The sequence below is a fragment of the Pelobates fuscus genome, chromosome 1 (genome assembly GCF_036172605.1).
Source record: "Pelobates fuscus isolate aPelFus1 chromosome 1, aPelFus1.pri, whole genome shotgun sequence".
Lineage (NCBI taxonomy): Eukaryota > Metazoa > Chordata > Amphibia > Anura > Pelobatidae > Pelobates > Pelobates fuscus.
Window position 1 is genome coordinate 35,874,075 of NC_086317.1, and position 20,892 is coordinate 35,894,966.

Here is a 20,892-nt window from a genome sequence, read left to right on the forward strand (position 1 = left end):
ACACCTGCCCCAATTATTTTTTCATTAGTTTTGGGGAGTGAGTTGATTATTCCACCAACATTCTCATGCCTGTATCACTTACTGTTTAGGTACAATGGGAGGAAAATAGCTAATTTTGGAGCTGGTTACCTCCTCCTCACAGCTTAACACCTTAAGAAAATGCTAAAATACTGTTAATTTTCCTTCTAGCTAAACTACATTGGATTCATTCTGTACTTCCTATCATGCTGTTCCTGGATGTTGGTTTACATACAAAGGCTGATACCTGAGTTACTGCTTACAACATCTATTCCAATAGTTTAAATATAAACTACTTGCAGCTATTCTAGGTTTCCTGTACCAGAGACTTTTAGCTATGGGCACATGCATTTTTTTTTAATTTTTTTCTTTTTTTACGCTCTCTTTAATTTATTATTTTAGTTTATAGCTAGTGGCGGCCAAATGCAGACATTTTGGGATTCGTAAAAAAACTTTTTTTTTTTTTTTTTTAAATGGAGACTGAAGATTTTTCTCTCCATCAATGAACTATGAAATCATGCCAGGAATTCATTTCAACTGTTTAAAAAATAAAATAAATAAAGTTCATCCATTTTTATCATACCATTTCCTATGGGTTTTTATAGAGCCGTTTTTGATAGGTAGCTCATATTGGCCCCTGAAGACTTTTTTTTTTTTTTTTTTTTTTTTTTTTTAATAAAAATAAATAAAATATATAAAACTGTCCTGGCTCACCTCCCCCCTCCCCCCCTAAAATCTTTAAACAAAACAAAAAATTGTCAAGTTTCTAAGTGTGTGGTTTTATTTTTCTCTTTGTAGTCATTGATGACTGCAACTATATAGCAAAATATTACTTTTAAAGCTTTATTTAATTTACATAGTCTTGCTTTTAAAACATTTCTCTAATCTTGTCTTGCTCACAGGTTTAATATTTTCCAGTACATCCTTCAATGATTTTTAAACCATGAGTCGTGCTTCAGAACAAATTGTAAGTAATCTAATTTCTAACTTCCGTTTAAGCAGTATGTGTATAATTTATCCTCTCCACAGAAACTACTTTGTAGGTTAGGAAACTGCACCCAAATACCCACTGCACCATAACCACCGAAACAAGCTGTAGTGATCCATAGTGTGTCTTTTGAAATATTCTTTAGGAACAAAGCCATATATTTTATGTACAATAGTATTATCCAGCGAGCTTTACATATGTTAGACATACAGACAGATTATATTATAAAATTTGCAAAAGTAAAGAATTAAGTTTTCAATGGAGGGAAGGACAGGTAGAGGTCAATGATCCTTCAATCTATTGCGAGGGAGGATTGATGGACCTTCCACTGCCTAAAGTTAAATATACACTGTTTAGTAGATATACCTCCAGTGAAAATAAGTATGCATTTTTTTTTTATTTATGTGGGATATATCTATACGCTGCTTGCAAAGCTCTGGGCAGCCACAGAAAGTCTGGGTTGGATTAGAAGGTGGGAGGCCTTGCAAAGGCTTGAAACAAATCACAGATTTCCCAATGCAGCTCCATGAAAATCTGTGCAAAGCAGGTGCTCTGGGCAATTGCTGCCTTCTGAGATTAGCTCAATTGAGCTAAACAAACCAAGAAGTAACAGGAACGGTTGTCTGAATAGAAGGTGGTTTTAACAAGGTGGTTACCTTATAAAGGTATCGATTTCGTTTAAAGTGTACACCTCTTCAGACATAAGGCACTTTAGCAGGCTCCTGTAAAAAGTATCATAAATTAATAAAAAAAAATATAGCTTATTCCAATTGTGTATCTTTGTTTTTTTCCTAATTCTTTATTTTTGTCGTGCACATAAAGCCGTGCAAACATGCCTTGCCACAACAGCTATAGGACACATAATAATACATATAATTGAGAACAGTGTGGATGTGGGACTGCACATTTTTTTTATATATATATTTTTGGAGGATATTCTACTTTAGTGTTGGTTAAAAGGGAGGCTAGAAGGCTTGTGAGGTTTTTTTTTTTGGTTTTTTTTTTGCTTTTAACCCCTTAAGGACACGTGACATGTCATGATTCCCTTTTATTCCAGAAGTTTGGTCCTTAAGGGGTTAAGGCGAACTGGAATTTATATGTTCAAACAATCTTATTTGACTTTTTTATTTTTTTGTTCTTTCAAAACAAAGCTGCCAGAAGATTACTTTCTGGCAGAAGAGGGATTGTTACTAGAAGAAATGGTAGAAGAAGATGAAGATATTGATCTGTACAATGAAGTGACCTTTGGATTAGGTAGGCTGGATTGGGACAATAGAATGTCCATTTATTATCTGAATTACATAGGCTTTTATCATGTTTATTATTTAGACCCCCAGTGACTAGAATAATTACTGTCTACACAAATCTCTATTGATTGACATTAGGGATATAAAGTTAAAGCCGTGGACAACAGACCCTCAACATTGTTAAATCTTTGCTGCCAATCTCTCGGTTTACAATATCCAATCTCATCTTTCTGCTATCTTTAAATATTTTGAGATCAAGATTCTGAAGAGGAGAGCACAAAACCAGATGTTGAGGAGGAGAAGAAATTGGACCAGAAAGAGGCCATTAAGAATGCAGACCCTATTGTTCAAGCCAAAAAAGATGACAAAAAATCCCAATTCCAGGAAGTGAAAACTGTGGTGGAATCGCCTAAACACGATGCTCCTTCTATGAACATGGATGATCATCATGATTCATCAGACCTGGATGAATCTGAACTGGGAGACCCTGCAGTGATGAAGGCTTTCCATGGAAAACCGACTTTGGAGGTAACCTGCATATTATCTACCTATGATGGTACTTGTAGTTCTATGACTGTTGATGTTCTTCTAGTGAGTCTCCTATTTGAAGAATTTACTTCTGTTTTATAAGTGTTTGTGCAAAGCAACACCCAATGCCCGCAACTGTAGGTTTTATTATTATTTTTTATTTTTTACATTTTGAAGTACTTGGGATTGGAGTGTGTCTAATCCTAGGGAAAGGAGTGAGGAAAACGACTACCTTAATTCACTGTGCTGTTTATTGTTGTGCATCGTTATTTAAAATTTTTTTTTTTTTTTTTTTAATCTAGAGCATGGACAGTGCAGTTGTAGACAGTGGAATTGGATCTGCTTGGGCTGAGTTTGATACAGAATATGATACGGTAAAAGGTTTAACACTTTAACAAGCATATCTGTCGTTGGTGCATTTAGGTCTGTCTGTGTGACTCTCTCTGTGCATGGAGTTGCCATTGCAATCTTTTTTTAACATTTTTGTTTTTTTTCCCCCTACTCTTACACCTAGAGTGGAATGGATTCTGGAATGTGGGAAGCTTCCCCGAGGGCATCAGTAGGTCAAATATTAGAGGCAAGTTATTTTTTTTTTTTTTTTCTCTCTCTCCCCCAAAACATTCTTTTTAGCACAGATTCCCTTGTCGGTTTTTGTTTTTTTTCTCTTTAAGCTAAAGAGAATTGGTTTTGCGTTAAAGCTTGAGCAGTTGACATTATAATCTAGTTTAGTCCAGGAACATCCTGGGTACACAGAAGTGAGACCTCAAAAAACAATGTTTTTTTTTAAGGAAATTGATACAGGTCCAAAATCCGGTTATTCCTGCTAAATCATTAGAGGGTGAGTGGGTGTGTTTTTATGTAGAATTTAATATATCCAGTTTAGTCAGAAGACGTGTTGAAAATTAGGAGAATGAGAGCCCTAAGTGGATTTCTAATTTCGGGTCTGAGCTGATGAACTTAACGCGTAGTGGATTTAGAGAACTTTCCAGGTTGGCTAATTTTACCTTAATTTGAAATACATTTTAGTGAATATTTTGAATTGTTTAATTTATCCTCGTTTCTGTCCTTTACACCGGACTGTCAGCTTAGAGAAAGCATTCAGAGTTTGTCACAATGTCTAGTCTATGCTGAACCTCCTTTTGAAGGCCGTTTTATGATGCCCAGCTTATTTTGAGCTGCAGAGGTCAGATGCTGATCCTGCCACTTCTTCATTGGTTGAGAACATCAGATGCCCTCTCTCTCAACCAATGGATGCTCCTCTGTGCATAGAAATATAGACAGAATTGACATAAGCCATCCCAGAACTCTTCTTGGCTGGCCAATGACGATGCTGGGGGTGAAATGACCCCCTCCAGCAGCAAAGCTGTTAAACTCTGTATGCGCTGTGTTTTCATAGTGAAACTCTGCACAGTGAATCCAGGCACCATAACCACTTGAAACAATTTAATGTCAAGTTGCATAAAGTAATCATACACATTTGTTTTTAAATGTGAAACACACAAGTTTGGCTGCACTCAGTCTTGCTTTAGAGTAGTTTCTTTATTAAAAGTACATAAAATCCAGAGATCGATGTTTCAGTTCCCCTAGGGACTTTCATCAGGATCCAGATACATCGTTCTTAAATATGGGTATAGTTAAATTTTTGTAAATTTTTTATTTTTATTTTTTATTTTTTCTCCAATGGGGGAAATGGTTTCTTTGAACTATGATTGCCTTGGTAGGTTTGATTTTAAAAATAAAAGTCTAAATGGTGCAGCATATCTGTGAGTTTTTTTTTTTTTAATTCCCTTTACTATTTGTAGGATAAAGCGATCCTTCGAATCATGGATAAGGCGCCTTATCTCCCACAAGCCAACTTGGATTTCCTTGACTCTCCAATCCAGAGAGGTTATTTGTGTTCGCCAAGACTCCAATGCCCAGAAATGGGTATAATGTCTCCTAAACCTTATCGTCAGCGTTTCATGAGACAGGTGAGATGTGACTCATATTAAAATATAACTTTAGAAAAAGTGTAAATGTGGGTGAAGCATAGATATTATGGGCAAAGGAGAACCAAATGGTATTGAGATCCAGCATGAAATATAAAGGATAACGAAGGCGAGAGGCAATGGGAGGAGTACAATCAGTGGGGACATAACTGTGATGCTTTAACTATTCCACATTCCCCCTCTCCCCCACCCCCTTCCTTGCAGCAATCTCCATTAACAGGCCGCCCAATGCGTCCAGGATATCCATTTACTCCACCGAGGAGAGTTCCTCCAAATTTCACACAAAATCAGGTAATGTTGGCTAAAACTTTATTTTTTATTTTTTTATTATTATTTATATATCTCCATCAGATTCCGTAGCGCTGTACAATGGGTGGACTAACAGACATGTAACTGTGACCAGACAACTGGACATACAGGAACAGAGAGGTGGAGGGCCCTGCTCTATGAGCTTACAATCTAGAGGGAGTGGGGTAAAGTGACACAAAGGGTAAAAGTAGGGGTACGGAGTAGGTTGTTAGAAAAGTATTAATTGAGGGCTTAGTAGGTAATTTTTGACAGTTGCAGGAGAGGAGTCATGGAGGGTGGGGGATGAAAACCTGCTAACCGTTCAATTGATATGCTTTCTTGAAGTGAGTTTTCAATGATCTTTTGAATGAGTGGTATTGGGTGAAAGTCTAACGGAGAAGGGAAGGGAGTTCCACAGAAGAGGTGCAGCCCTGGAAAAGTCTTGGAGGCGAGCGTTAGAGGTGGGAGTACAGACAGAGGATATATGTAGGTCTTTGGCAGAGCGTAGGGGCCTCGACGGGACATACTTGTGTATTAGGGAGGATAGGTAGGTTGGAGCAGCATTATGTAGGGACTTGTAAGTAAGCACCAGAACTTTAAATTGAGCCCTATATCTAACTGGAAGCCAATGCAGGGACTGACAGAAGGGGGAGGCGTGAGCGGTGCGGGCGGACAGGAAAATGAGCCTTGCCGCCGCATTAATTATAGATTGTAGCGGTGCAATCTGGGAACGCGTAAGACCACTGAGAAGAGTATTGCAGTAGTCCAGGTGAGAGAGAACAAGAGCATGGACCAGCACCTTAGCCGCATCCAAAGTTAAATAGGGGCGGATGCGCGCTCTGTTTTTTTTTAGTTTTTTTTATTTATTTTTTTAATTCTTTATTTTTGTGGTGCAAATAATGAACATAGCTCTTGCTATGCCACGACAGCATTAACAAGGATTGTAATACACACAGTTTAACAGGTACTTGGCATATACGATTACTGCACACATTTTTAAGTAAAGTTGTGATATAACAGGCTTGTTGAACATCTCTGGGGTATAGGGAAAAGCCTCTTAGAAATCATCGCTTATCTAGACATGTTGAAAATAAATGGCAAAACAGGCTTATGAGGCAGGATTATGGAGAATAGATTCTTAGAGAACAAGCTAAACATATATCTATTTGGCATTAAGAAGTGTTTAGGCCAGCGGACCAACCACTGTGTGTAACATACATGCTTTGAAGGTTCAAGTTCAAGTTAGTTGGGTTAATGCTCTGTAGTATACTGAAGCTAGGCACATTTGTCAAAGGTATGTACGGCTTAGTGCAATTATTAGCCTGTAGCTAGGCTATGCTAGCCTGTAGGGTATAATATGGAGCCATGCTGGTCTACAAGGTATATCTACTGAGGGTATTGTAAAAACTTTAGTCCCTCCAGGCACAAGTCTAGGGTGCCAGCTAGTTAATTAGCACAGAGGCATGTTAGGGGTACATACTCGGCAAAATCAGATCTACGGTATCTGCAGGAGATTCCCAGCATGCAAATGTATAGAGCTCATGCTACAGTCATCCGACCTGCGTGCACCTCCTGGTGGAGGGCTGATGCGGCGATGGTGTGACCGTTTCAGCCGATGCCCTGCTTGCGCAGGGGTGTCATAGCTGGAGAGGGTGTCTAAGGGCCGCTTTGGTCGTCATCGTGTGTGGCAGTTCAGTCTCTTGGGTAAGTGTTCTCAGGGGTGCTGTGGATGTGCGGCATGATAAATCTTTGGGTCTCTTGTGTGGGTTCCCCACATGGTGGGAGCTGGTCTGCCGGAGGTTGGTGAGGCTGCAAAGGCGTAGTCCCTGTTGGGGAGTAGGACTACTCACCGCTGGTCTTGGTCTGCGGTTTCGAGGTTTGTGTCGGGTCGTCCGCCTCCTCCCTTCCACCATCCGGGCTTTGCCTTTGCCCCGGTCGGGAACTGCGGACCTCTGCCCGGGCTCCCTCTGGGTTGTTGCTGTTGGGGTCTCCACTTCTGTGCCCCCCTGGTGGTAGATTTTGGCCCAAAAGGCAGCAAACAGGCGATCCAGCCTTTCCTCGAGAGGGGTAGGGGGGGTGCTGTTCAGAGGGTTACACATGGTGGCCGCCATGCTTGTCAGTGCTGTTCCCAGCGTGGGACAGTCACTGTTGTAGTGTTGCCGCTGTGTCTCAGGCTTTGGTTACCCGGATATCCCTTACCGGCAGGGGGCAGGGGGGAGTGTGCCGGGGAGACCTCCAGGTGTGTGGAGGTCTTGGGCTCCCTTCTCCTGGTCGCTTAGCTGTTAATTTGGTAGGTTTTTGCCCCGATTTTTAGCTAATTGTGACCGTTTTTGCACGGAGCCCTTCTCATGGGCGACTGCTCGGCATGGTTGCTTGGCTCCGCCGCGCGCTCTGTTTTTGAGATGAAGCTACAGGATTTGACGATTGATTGGACATGAGGAGTGAAGGAGAGGATATGGTAGCGCCGTTGACTTGGAGGGAGCCAGACACTGGAGTAGTAACACTTGAGGGTGAAAAGACCAGAAGTTCTGTTTTGGACAGGTTGAGTTTAAGGGAGTGAGCAGCCATCCATTTGGAAATCGAAGAGAGGCAGAGACATGAGTCAAGATGGGCGGAGAGAGATCAGGAGAGGACAGGTAGATTTGCATGTCATCCGCATAGAAATGATAACAGAAGCCAACAACCTATGGTGGACTACGTGTCTTGTGTCTCTCCTACTGCTTTAGGAGTAGCAATACTGGTAATATGGGGACGTACACTGCTAATGTTCTTATTAGAGATTCACTTCTCACTTTCTCTCTCAAATTATCCGTAAAACAGTTTGCATCTCTACAGCTAGATATATATCTTTTATATTTTCTTCCTGTTATACTTTTTTATTTTATGGTATTCTTAATTTAGGGTGATATGTAAAGATGTTGGCTTATTTTTAAAACTGTAACTTTATTCCCAGTCTCCAGGTTTTATGTCACAGACCCCCTTTAGGCCGATGTCTCCCAATGTCAGTACACCAGCCAGACCCATGACTCCCAAAATGGTCCGAATGCATTTTGGGCCGATGTCACCCAGCCCCAGCCTGTCTCCATTCTTCAGCCCAATGGGCAACACGTTGCAAAGGTTTAAGTAAGTTGACACCCCAGTTTTCTTCACTATTTTGTTGTCTTTAAGGCGCACAGTTTGCTCAGCTGATAAAACCCCTACTACAGTATCTCAGTCACAAGTCTAATTCCCACCTAGGTCAACTTGGCTCTCCTTTCCTCTGACATTGATTAGAATGCGTACCAATTTAACTGCTTAAATATCATCTAGACCACTAGATGCAATGTGGACTAGAAACTACCTAAATATAACTTACCTGGTTAAATTAACTACCAGTGTATATACATTTTTCCAATATGTGTGGTGTGGGTTTTCTAATCCAACTGATACAGTAACATTTCCTGTTCACCCACCAGAAATGGAAAAACTTAGATGAGTAACCTAATCTATGGTTTCACATAAATTCTATGTAATTCCTCCTCCAAACTGGTGACATTAGTAATTTTTGCCCAGTCGTGTGAGCTTGCTGTTCTGAATCCTGCATGTCCATCTGTTACCTGAATAAAATTTGTGATCCCTTTTTTTTTCATGAACTCATCCCCAATTATTTTTTTTTTTTAGAGTTCCAGGACATGTAACGCAGCTCCATCCCCAGCATCGGCGAATTCTTAACCAACGCCAGAGAGCACAGAGGTAAAGGAAGATTTTTAATATTTCTTCGAAATCCATTTTAAGGGGTTTCAAATATCCAGCCTTTATAATGATACTGCCTCATCTACTAAACCTGAATGGTCGCATTAAAAACATTCTTAAAATATATAATATTAAGTTTTTATTTAAAATGGCAAATTGGCATAATTGCTATGCCCCCACATTCATGTAGTCTCATACGTGTGCAAGACTGCACGTGCCTCTATAGATCCCAGTTGTCGCTTTTTGATTGGACAAATGGTGACAGTGGAGCTCTGTCATTTGTCAACCTCGGTCTTTACCAGAAGACCAGGTAGAATCCCTACTTTGTCTTGTTGTATCTTTGCATTGTATGAGATTATATTTTCATTAAGTACTTAGAAGTGCCAAAACCGATTTTTAACAGTTACAGAAAAGTAGATGCAGATGTAATGCAAGGTTAGGCAGTGGCTTTTTATTTATTTAAATATATATATATATATATATATATTTTTTTGTACAATACCAATTCAATTTGCGATCTGTTTGGTAGTTTAATATAAAATATTTTGCTGAGCTCAGTTTTGTGTTTTTTATCTTCTTATCCTAAGCTCCTCCCGGAAACAGTGGGACAGTAGGCTGGATCCCTATGCTAGCTTAATGTCTCAGAAGGAGAGAGAATGGGTAATTAAACTTCAGATGATTCAACTGCAAAGTGAAAATCCACATCTGGATGATTATTATTACCAGGTAACTAATGGCGGTCATGGGTGAGGGGCAGGAAGTGCAGGATTCTGCTTGACCATGCTACGTTAGGGGTATTGTAGTGCCAGTGTGTATGGGAGTGATTCTCTGTGTATCTGTCAGTATGGATATGCATGTATGGGAGTATGAATGTTTGTGAATTCATGTCTGCGAATATGGATCTTTTGTATGTTGCCCTCATTTGAGAAGAAAATTTTTAGTCACGTTATCCCACTGGATCCTTTTTAGACATAACGTTTAATTGAATAAATCCACTTCTGTCATCTGTTTATAAAACGGAGCTAGAAGTTGTGAAAAGCATGCGCAAACTTGGAGGTTTAAAGGCTTACTCCATGCATCAAAAACAATGATTTGTTCTATAACTGGGTCCGCAGTGACCAGTGATGACATCCGCCTTGTGCAGAAGACCATCTCCTGGCTGAGCGTGTCTGCTAACTGCTCTCAGCCACTGACTGCAATTCTGTGCATTAAAATATGCACAGAATTAACATTAGCCAGCTCCGAACTGTTGGTTCGGTTCTGTCTGACGCCTCTATGACTCTACCCAGGGTGGAGTTTCAACTCTGGAAGCAAAGGTATTAAACTCCTGTATGTGCAGTATTTCCTAGTTAATTGCTGCATATAGACTCCAAGCACCATGACCTCTTTAAATCATTGAAAGTGGTCATGGTGTTTTAGAGTATCTGTTTAAATTAAACATTATGAGACTTTGTTTTTTTGTTTTTAATTTTGCATAAATATTACAATTTTTGGCCTGCCCCATTCCTTCTAGTTTAGGTCCAGGTATAATCTAGTATTCGTTCCTCTTTCTTATGCCTCATTTCCACGGAGCGGTATGGTTCGGGTCGGTACGGGTTAGAATGGTCCAGCCTACTCAGATGAGCATTTCCACTGCAAGTAGGACCGAGAGAGGGCATTCGGGGTTTAGACCAAATGCCTAGCGTGTCATTTGTCATGAGCATTGATGTTTTCCTGTCCAATCAATGGATTGTATAGTGTGATGCCAGTAGCTCTGCTCTAACTGTACCATACCATTTCCTGTAGACCTATATCTGAAGGGGGGCCAGGAATGGTTTGTTGTATGGGCCCCTTTCATAATGGAAACACTCAAATAGCGTACCAACCCGTACCTCTCAGTGGAAACTGGGCATATGCTTATTTTCAGTTACCCTTTTCGAGGTAGGCGTTGAATATAAGACTATGCATTTGACAGAAGTCCCCTCATCCCTCCCCCAAAAATTGTTCATTGGCTATACTGAGTGTCCAAACTAGTTTTAAAGAGGCCCATTCTGGGGGGCGGAGCCTAACACCTGAACTGACTAGATTCCATTTTCCTGAGCTCCCGATGCCTGATAATAAATCTAACTAAATCGACTATCCCAGAGTACAATCCATCAGAGAAAACTATTGCCCTCTAAATCTCACACCATACGCTGCGAGCCAAAGCCTTTCTTGTTCCTACAGATGGGCAGGAAAGTGCGCCGCAGGCCTAGGGCCTGCCTCACTATCACACTGAAGACCGTGCTCTCATATCTGGCAAACCCCACGGAAGTCCAAAACACCTCCCGAACAAGATATTGGCACTATGCTCTAACACCCGACCACCAGCAAAATGGTGGCACGCCCAGAGCGAGACATCAGCACCTCAGACCTTAGAACCCCCAGCACCTCATACACAAGATACATTGCCTGTAGATCAAAATGCCTTGACACCAGCCTCTAAACTCGACATTAAAAATCTTATTGGAACTAAAACAGATGTCTACAGCCGATATGGACCTGATGAGAACAGAGGTCCAAGCGGTGAACGCATGCATGCAGGCCTCCAGAGAAGATGTACTAAATGTGCAGCAAGAGATAAAGGCCTTAAAAGAAGACTTTCTCCAATTCCAGTCTTCCCATTCTCAACTGAAAACGAGATTAGATTTTTAGCTGAGGACAGAACTTTGCGCACTAATATCAAATTCTGAGATATACCAGATGCAATTGGCTCAGACGAACTACCCCACTTCCTCAGGAGACTCCAACAGTGCTGCTGCCACATGCTCAGACGAAGAGATTAATCCTAGATGGCTTCTTTCACATAAATAAGCCCAAACAAGCACCTAAATCGTCACCATGAGATGTGATCATCAGTTCTCAAACTATGACCGATAAACAGTGAATCCTAGCTGCGGTGAAAGGCAAGTCTCCATTGGACTTTAAGTCCTCACTGTTGTATCGTTGCAACATGCTATGACTCTCGCTTACCTCAATAAAGAGGCCAATTCTGCATATGATCTACTGGAATTGTGTGTATGCAAAAGCAGCTGTATGCTAGATGCTCAGAATTCCAGGAGGACTGTACAGAAGGGTATCTATTTACCTGAGAGAATAGGTCTGCTCTTAAAATACATATATAATTACTAGTCGCAACTGCTTTGATCATGAGTAAAATGTGAACCTCTAATTATTTAAAGAAGTCCTATGAAATAATAAAATGCTCTAGAACTAACTGTGCACAGTGCTTTTTATTAACTCCAGGCTTATCCGACCATCTGGCATGTTTTTATTTTAAATATACAATGTCAAAACCACTATGCAGAAGTCTTCTCTTTTAGACTGACACTAAAAGGAATGTATATTTAATTTTTATCAGACCTATTATGAAAAATTGGAACGAAGATTAGCTGAAGAAGAGCTTTTTGGAGAGCGCAAAAAACGGGAACCCCCTAAACTGGTTACTCCTTATATTCAAAAGACCGAGACCTACGAATCAGGTATGCACTATTTAAGATGATGGGAAAAACACATAAAAGAATGTTTAAGTTTTGCATACATTTTGCTGATGGACCCTCCTAAAAATATTGTGTATGCAATTAAGAAATCTTTCATTTTGTATTTACATTGCTGACTTAAGTGTGCATCTTGGTTTGGAACTTTAATTCAGTTTTGACCCGTGTTGAAGAGAATGTTGATAGCATTCTAAGTCTAGGTTATTCTGCAAACCATATAAAGTGAATGGAAATACCATTCGTGAGTCTGGTCTTATTTATTTTTATTTTTTTTAATTTTTGTTTGTGTGTAGTTATAGTGCCAGGAGTCTTTCTACCCCCACTATTTCAGACACAGAAGTAGAAACATAGTCTGAGTTGAGCTCACCGTCAGACAACAGTAAAGTGAAATGCTTTGACTACTTACAATGGAGGGGGAAGGCAACAACTTGGTGTACTGGTTATGGTGCTTTGCATGTTCTGTTTGTATCAATCGATGGGTATGTTTTGTATATTAGATCTGATCGATTTTGAAGAATGGGTGATTTATCTATATTTGTCATACACCAACCTCCCCACTATCCCTATTTTAGGCTGACAATCCACTGTTCCTCGCTTCTATAACCGCTTTATTTGCTGTGGAGCTTTTTTATTTATTTCTATATACAGTCAGAGGAGGAACCTGGGTCACTTTGCATCTCCTCGCCCTGGCAGTTTTAAACTTCTCATTCAATCCCAATGTGTGTTTCTCATAACCCCTCACAGATGCGCAGACACACACTGATACGGCCACACATTTGCCAAATTCTTCACTTTTATGGTCATTCGGGGCATGGCAGTTCCTGGTATTTAGTGATTGGGGAGTTAGTGACTGTCTTTCTTCCCCCTTGATATTTACTATGCAGTTACCATGCATCGGGTGCAAGCAGCATATAACTCCACTACCAACACTTACTGAAACTGTGAGGCAGCTCCCTCCCTGTCCCTACTACACCTGGGTAGAGTATAACTAAGTCGTCTACCCAGATCCCAAGCAGACACACTACAAAAAATTACTGACAGAACGGTAGTGCTCCCATCTGTCACTCTGGGCAGACCGCTCCCCTGTAGAATGCTAATGACTCACAATATTGTCTTTATGCTACAATAAATATGTATAGAAATTGGACTGCATCATTTATTAAGTCGCCTAATATTTTTTGATTGGCCACACCCCCCACTCACAATTAAAGTGTCCATTTGAAATGTGTCGAGGTATGCAAATGTCATTCGTACACTGCAGTAAATGTGGAAACAAGAGACTTGGTAGAAAAAACATGGTTAACTATCTGTTCAGATTTAACATTGATAACGAGGTTGGTTTTACTCCTGGGCAAATCTGTAAGTGGGAGAGAGGTAGGAGAATGGTTAAAAAATAAAATAAAAAAGGACAATATTCCCCTTCATCTTAACAATGATGTAAGAGCAGATGGCAAATGCATTGTGCATTCACTCAAATGTTTACATTGTGCATAATATTGCTTTATAAAATATATTTCACCAGGAAGGATATATTGAGATTTCTCTTGTTTCCAAGTATGTCCTTGAATTGTTACCATAATTACTCTAGTTGTATGTTATGCAACTACAATGTCACTATTAAAATGTTACCTGGCGGGCGGAGCCTGACAGCCGAGGCGAACGGACGCGCTACTCTTGAGCTCAGAGTTAAAACCGGAGAAATTAAGCCGAAAAAACTGCCTAAACTACCCCCACTAACCACCGACCACACGCAGACACCCCTCAAGGCTGATGGGACGTAAACATAAAAAACAGATGTCGGACAAACCAACCTCAGGACGGACAATAAGGGAAATGTGGCGGCAATATGGCGGCGCTCCACGGAGGCTGCATCGACTTCTCGGATGACTGCTCAGAGGGAGCTTAAGAGGAATACTTGCGAGCCCCAGACCCAACGCCGAGGGCAAAACCAGGCAAGGCGAGGAATGATCCTGATGCCGTCCTGGTCACCACCAGGGTGCTAAAAGCCCTACTAGTGGACTTACAAACAAACATCCTCGCGGATGTCACCGCATTAAGGGGAAAGCTGAAAGGCCTCAGAGGCTGAATTGCCATGCTGGAGGACTCCTCTCAAGACAGCCAGTGCACTATCACCACACTGCAGACTGATGTGCAGTAACTGAGCCGCAAAAACATGATCCTTGAACGGCGCCTAGATGCCCAGGAGGATGAGAGACGGCGTCACAACATAAAGGTCAGGGGGATCCCGGAGGGGTTACCGGAGTCAGAATTACCACACACAATCAAGCGCCTGCTGACCACTATACTTCCCTCAGGTCACGCTAAACCCATCGCTCCAACTGATCTATTCTGGATCCCGAAACCCGCCACGGCCACAAGGGACACTATCCTTATCTTCAAAAATAGTTCAGATAAAGCATTGATCCTCACCGCCCTCTGGGGGAAAACCCCTCTACAATTCGAAAATGCACAGCTAACATTCTACAATGACCTCTCCAACGGAACTCTGGCGTGTCGTAGATCGCTCAGACCCCTCACGGCCACACTCCAGCGGCACAAAATAGTATACCGCTGGCGGTCAGCTCACACACCTCGTACGGCAGGGAGAAACCATTCACCAAATCCACGGCCCACAGGATGCAGAGGATCTTCTACAGGCCTTAGGCCTACCACGGTACTCTCTCTCCCAAGCAGATCACGAGCCCCCACCACCCCGGCTCACAGCTGGGACCCAGCGACTTGCGCCCCTTTTGTACCACAAAACACCACACCAGTCACGTACGCCTTGGTCACCACCTAACAAGAGCCGAGACGCCCACGCTCCAATCCTAGCAACTGCATTGATCGACTAAGGCCGGCACACACGCCCGCAGGGTTCGGCAACAGTACTGCACATATGATGGCCGGGACCTCCCGCAGTACCATATATACGCCCGACCAACCAGCCGACTAATATCTACAACACCAAGGACTGCTAACTTTGCCTCCCTGAACCACAGCTCGCAGCAGTTTTACCCTCTTCAATCCGGGACTGTATATATTTTACTTTCTAGGCTCTTATTCCTGCCTAAATAACAAGCTGCACTATGCCAGTGGGAACCGCAAGGGGGCTCTTATGGAGGCTGGGGGCCACCGAAGTGGCCCGTTATGGACTGATGACTCCCCAGCACGGGACAGCACCCATCCTATGACAGGAGTGGGCTAAATGCCGGGAGGCCATACACCTGCTTCTTTGGTACCCTCTCATACCAACTGCAGACTCTACTAGTCACAATTTATTGCACTCTTGTTTAGCCTAGCCCTAGCCTGAATCACACTATGCTACCATAGAAGTCTATGCTCTGCCAGTGTAGACGTCTTCATTATTAGCCTGTTATTTTAAATGTTTATTTTAATATGTTTTCACTTTGTCTTTGCCTACTCGAAGCACAGTTGCCATGGGGTGGCCTGCTGAGCAGTTACAACTGTTAGTCACTCGACTGTTTTTATTTAGCATGTTTATGTTCAGCAGGTAATTTCGTACTTACTGCTTTAAATCAGCTTGTAAAAATCTTCATGCCAGCCAGGATTCAGCAGTTTTGGTTCTCATCATAGAGTCCTATCACAAATGGCTAGTTTGTGTTTCTCGATTAATTATTTTATCTTTTAAAGTGTTTATATTAATTAGACACTCAGAGATCTAACCAATGCTTTGTAATAGCTTATTTTGTTTCACACCAAATGTCACTGTCTAATTGAATATGCTTCTCTGCACACCTAAAATACAGAATATAAAAGATAGACGATCATATAGGATTGTGATAGCTATTGTTGTACATGCACCTCCAGTAACTCCTAATGGGCAGGTCTCCTAACTACCCAACCTACCTATAGATGCCCTCTTAGCAATTTACACGGGACAAATGCCTTTCATGTGCGTCAAGCGTGTTTAATACCAACACCGCCTTGTATTATATTGAGATTTTAGTGTAAGTTACCTAACCTGGCAGGTCTCATAGCCAAACTCTCCAATATACGCCCGCACCTAGCCTGTACCAAGATTTTTGGCTGGATAGACCTGCCTGGGAATTGTACAATCCTGTTTATAACCAAAAAACTGTGCATGCCCCATCCAATGGAAGCAGGTTCAACACTCGACTTGTTACATAATTTGACTCTTACAAAAAAAAAATGTGCTATGTTATCGATGCCATAACAATGTTATAATATGTTTACGAATTTGTCTGCGCCAGCTGTCGTGGCAGTGCAAACCTATGTGTTCTTATGCACAAATAAAATAAAGATTGACAAGAAAAAAATGTTACCTGGCAAATTCTTATTGAATTTATTTTGTCTCTAGTGTAGAGAGACACTACTTGTAGCCCATACAGTGCTTGATCAATGCAGAGAAATGCTGTATATCCCTTGTGACTTGTGGTTTTTAATAACTTTATATTTTGCTTTGTTAGTGGTTCACATTGAAGGTTCACTGGGACAGGTGGCTGTTTCAACCTGCTACAGCCCCCGAAGGGCCATCGATGCAGTTTCTTATATTGTACCCGATGAGGTAAGGCCTTGTTTGAAGTGTTTATGGTGTGAGGAAAAGCTTAATATATCTTTGCATGATTTAAATTTCTCTTATTTCCCCTCCCCTCCCCCCCCTTAAATTAGGGATGGCTTGCTCCAAAATAACTTCTGTGATTCTAACTACCACTAAAATCACAAAAACAACTAGAACAAATAGTTTGCTGTATTTAAATATTAAAGGGCCACTCCAGGCACCCAGACCACTTCTGCCCATTGGAGTGGTCTGGATGCCAACTCCCACTACCCTTAACCCTGAAACTGTAAATATTGCAGTTTTCATAAACTGCAATATTTTACATTGCAGGGTTAATTCCTCCTCTAGTGGCTGTCTAATAGACAGCCACTAGAGGGCACTTCCGGGTTTATAGCACAGAAAACCAGTGCTAGAGCGTAGATGGACATCCTCACGCTATGTGAGTACCTCCAGCAACGCTGAAATCCCCATAGGAAAGCATTTTTCAATTGCCGTGCATGCGCATTAGGTCTCCACCCGCTGGCCGCGCATGCGCAATAGGTCTCCCCCGCCGGATGACGTCGGTGGGGGAGGAGCGTGGGCGGACCAAGAACGAGCGCAGAGGGACATTGGCGCTGGATACAGGTAAATCACTGAAGGAGTTTTAACCCCTTCAGCAACATGGGAGGCAGAGGGGTGGGGTGGGAGGCAGAGGGGACTTGCAGTGCCAGGAAAAAGGTTTGTTTTTCCTGGCACTGGAGAGTCCATTTAATGTCTGTACAAAACAGCTTTGTGTCCATCTGGTATTTTTAAATAATTTGCAGACACCTGACAGTGAATGCTTAGCTGGTAGTGCCGTGGCCAATGGGTGCAGGCGAAGCGGAGTTACACTCACCTGAACATGTCCTTGGCCACCCCTATACTACTCCAGGAGCCAAAGTCAGCGCTGTACTCTCATGAGTGTTCACGAGTAGTGATGTCCCGAACGGTTCGCCAGAGAACATAGCTTGTTCGCCACGGACGGCGAACAAATGCGATGTTCGGTCTGCTCCCTATTCGTCATCATTGAGTAAACTTTGACCCTGTACCTCACAGTCAGCAGACACATTCCAGCCAATCAGCAGCAGCAGACCCTCCCTCCCAGACCCTCCCACCTCCTGGACAGCATACAATTTAGATTAATTCTGAAGGTTTTTTTTTTTGTGTTTGTGTTTATTATACATTATCCTCCTCATAGCCAGTAACCTGTGTTTATTATAAAATATCCCCCATAGTCATTTATAGTTGGACCTAGGCAGCATGAGTGAGTGAATAATATATGTTCAGAAACATATTAGTAATATATGTAAATCGGGTTCATGCAAAGAGGGTGAAAAGGTATTAAAGAAAAACACACTTATTGCATCAAATTTACAAAGCCAAACTTTTAAAAGCTTTCCTCATTTCTTTCTCGGGATGAGAATATATCGGTTGTAGACTGAGGATTTCCATCTGCCCAATCTTTTAATAATATGCACTGGAGTGTCAGTGTTGAAGGAGACCGAAGCTGCCCCTATTCTAAATGAAAAAAACGAGACATGGATACAACCCAATCTTAGGAGTAGTGTTCTGATGTAGAAGATGAATTTAGCCGTAGTCAGAGGGATTCAGTGAGAGTAGTGGTGAAATGTGTGTGTGGCATGACTGAGTGTGGGTAAGTAAGAGTCAAGTATTTTAACTGGGCACTAGTTCTAGGTGGGATAAAGTGGTAAGCGGATGGATGAGTAGTTTGGTTAATTTTAGAGGTTTGTAGAGAAAGTATATAGTGATCATGATTTTAAGCGATATCCAATATTTTTAAGGTGGTCTCAAACAAACATAAAATGCTATATAAAATTTGTGGGAATATCGAATAGTCGTGTACAGTAAATCAGAGAGGGCTCAGAATATCGAATCATTGATCGGTAACCTGGATGAAGTAGGGGGTCTATCTGTTTTATTAAATACGTGGTAATATGCTTTTAATGGGATAGGACGTTAGGAAAGGTGTGTGTGTGATTGGGATACGTGGTTGTGGCTGTATTTACCTTATCCTGGGACCGACCTGGCTCCTAAGCTTGAGCCGCGCGTGGCTGGATCACTCCTGCCTCCACACGAGCCGCATTCGGCTTGATCTTCTCTTCTGACTTAGCCGCGTGCACTGACCGCAGGGATCGTTCACGTGGCCCGTCTGGCACTAGGAGCACGGCTCGAGTCACGAGCTCGCTCTTAAAGGGGCAGTGGGAGCAAAAAGTTGATTCAGGCTCCCATTGGCCCACGTCATTCCAGCACCCCCACACACAAACGTTTTGGGGGCGTAGGCATGACGTGGGCCAATCAAATGAAAGGATATTTAAACTTCCCTAGCCCTATCCACTTTGTCCTATCGTGGTTTCTGTGTCAATACCCTTTAGTGCGTTCCTTGATCTATTTTTTTTTTTGTAAATATCTTTTTATTAAACCTTTCGTTTTTGTTGGACTTGCAACATGTAAGAGAGAAACGTGGACTCGCAGGTCCCTCTGGTCATTCACAGAAGCTTATACATTGTAAGGCATGTCATGACGTACGTGTCTGGGCGACTCGCAGGTCGCTTTCTTGAGTAAATAGCATGTGTATTATGGACTCGCAGGTCCGGTGTTACCCGGTGGTGTTTCGTACTCTGTTATATTCAATATGCACCATTTCTACGTTGGGTGGTTTTGCATGCCCCACTGTTGTTTTGTTTGTCTATTCCCCCTGCCCACCCTGTAGCCTCTAGGCAGTAGTGAGGCATGTGGCCATCTGTTGTATAGGGTCCCTTCAGGACGTGCAACCCTCCAGTGACCCTGTGTCTATGGTCCTGGATGGCAGTGTTGTGGGGTGTTGGCCCCCTACCTTAGTATGGTTCGGTTCTGCCCAGCGGTGTCGGTTGTGCTGATGGGGATAACCTAAGGGGTATCCTACGACTCCTTCCAAACTCATTAGCTCTATAGCTCACAAAACTGGCGCACTTCCACCCCCCTCGCTAGCGGGGCTGCAGGCCGCCCCGGGCTCCGCATGTGGTCGCGCCCCAGCGGGCACCGTAGCCTTCCCCGCACACCCCCGCGGGGTCGGCCCAGGCACCGCCCCCCGGGTCCCCCGGACCGCGCCCCACCCCCTTTTGACGGGGGGCGGGAGTGAGGCATCACGTTTTGGGCCAGGTGTGGATCGTCCCGCTAGTCTCCCAGCGTCCTCTCCTGGGGATTGTCTGTTCCTCCCCCCATGGTCAAGTGCATAGTCCGGAATGCCTCTGTACCCACCCGTGCCAACCAGGGCGTCCATGTGTCTAAGTATGTCTGCGTTCGGTCTTGGGCTGAATACCAGATCTCCTCTGTGACTCGTAACTCCTCCATTCTGGTAAACCACAGGGAGAGTGTTGGGGTTGTGTCTTTTTTCCAGTACAAAGGTATTAGGTGTTTTGCGACATTAAGAATTCGGATGGTCAGGGAGCGTTTGTAACGTGATGTGGGGGTTGTCGTGTGGTGTAGGAGGTATGGGGCGGGCTGGAAGGGTGGGACCTTGTCCGTGAACATGGCCACCATGGCAGCTATTTTCTCCCAGAACGGTACTATGAGTGGGCATTCCCACCATATGTGAAGAAAGGATCCTGCCCCTCTCTTGCACCTCCAGCAGAGGCCGTCCGCGTCCAAATGCATTCTCTGTAAGCGTTCTGGGGTCAGGTACCATTGTGTGAGAACCTTATAGGCCGTTTCCTGGGTTTTGCTAGCGATTGCGCAATGGTGCACTAGGTCTTGTGCCACTGGGTCTCGGTAAGTGTTTCCCCTACGGCAGTCTCCCATTTGGACATGAAGGGAGGTGGGGGGATGTCCCTGTTGCCGTTGTAGCATGGAGTAGAGGTATGAAATACTATGGGGCATGGGCTCCGGGTCTTGGCATAGCTGTTCGAATGGCGTAAGGTCCCTATATATGTCGGGATGTTGTGGTATAGCGGTGATGTAGTTCCTAATTTGGGTGTATCTAAATGTTGTCATGAAAGGCTGGGTGGGTGTGCCCGTGAGCGTCTGTAGGGGC

General features: G+C 42.9%; 1 protein-coding gene across 1 annotated transcript in view; it reads left to right on the forward strand.

Annotated features, from left to right (window-relative positions):
- Positions 1–915: 915 nt before the first annotated feature.
- Positions 916–20,892, forward strand: part of PATL2 (PAT1 homolog 2) — a 39,130-nt gene continuing 19,153 nt past the window's right edge. Inside the window, exons 1-12 of the mRNA XM_063442708.1 lie at positions 916–985; positions 2,158–2,260; positions 2,507–2,781; positions 3,084–3,155; positions 3,296–3,358; positions 4,584–4,751; positions 4,974–5,060; positions 8,011–8,180; positions 8,718–8,789; positions 9,377–9,515; positions 12,169–12,289; positions 16,753–16,850. Coding sequence (XP_063298778.1) covers positions 962–985; positions 2,158–2,260; positions 2,507–2,781; positions 3,084–3,155; positions 3,296–3,358; positions 4,584–4,751; positions 4,974–5,060; positions 8,011–8,180; positions 8,718–8,789; positions 9,377–9,515; positions 12,169–12,289; positions 16,753–16,850 — 1,392 coding nt within the window. The 5' untranslated portion in view covers positions 916–961. The remainder of the gene's footprint in view (positions 986–2,157; positions 2,261–2,506; positions 2,782–3,083; positions 3,156–3,295; positions 3,359–4,583; positions 4,752–4,973; positions 5,061–8,010; positions 8,181–8,717; positions 8,790–9,376; positions 9,516–12,168; positions 12,290–16,752; positions 16,851–20,892) is intronic.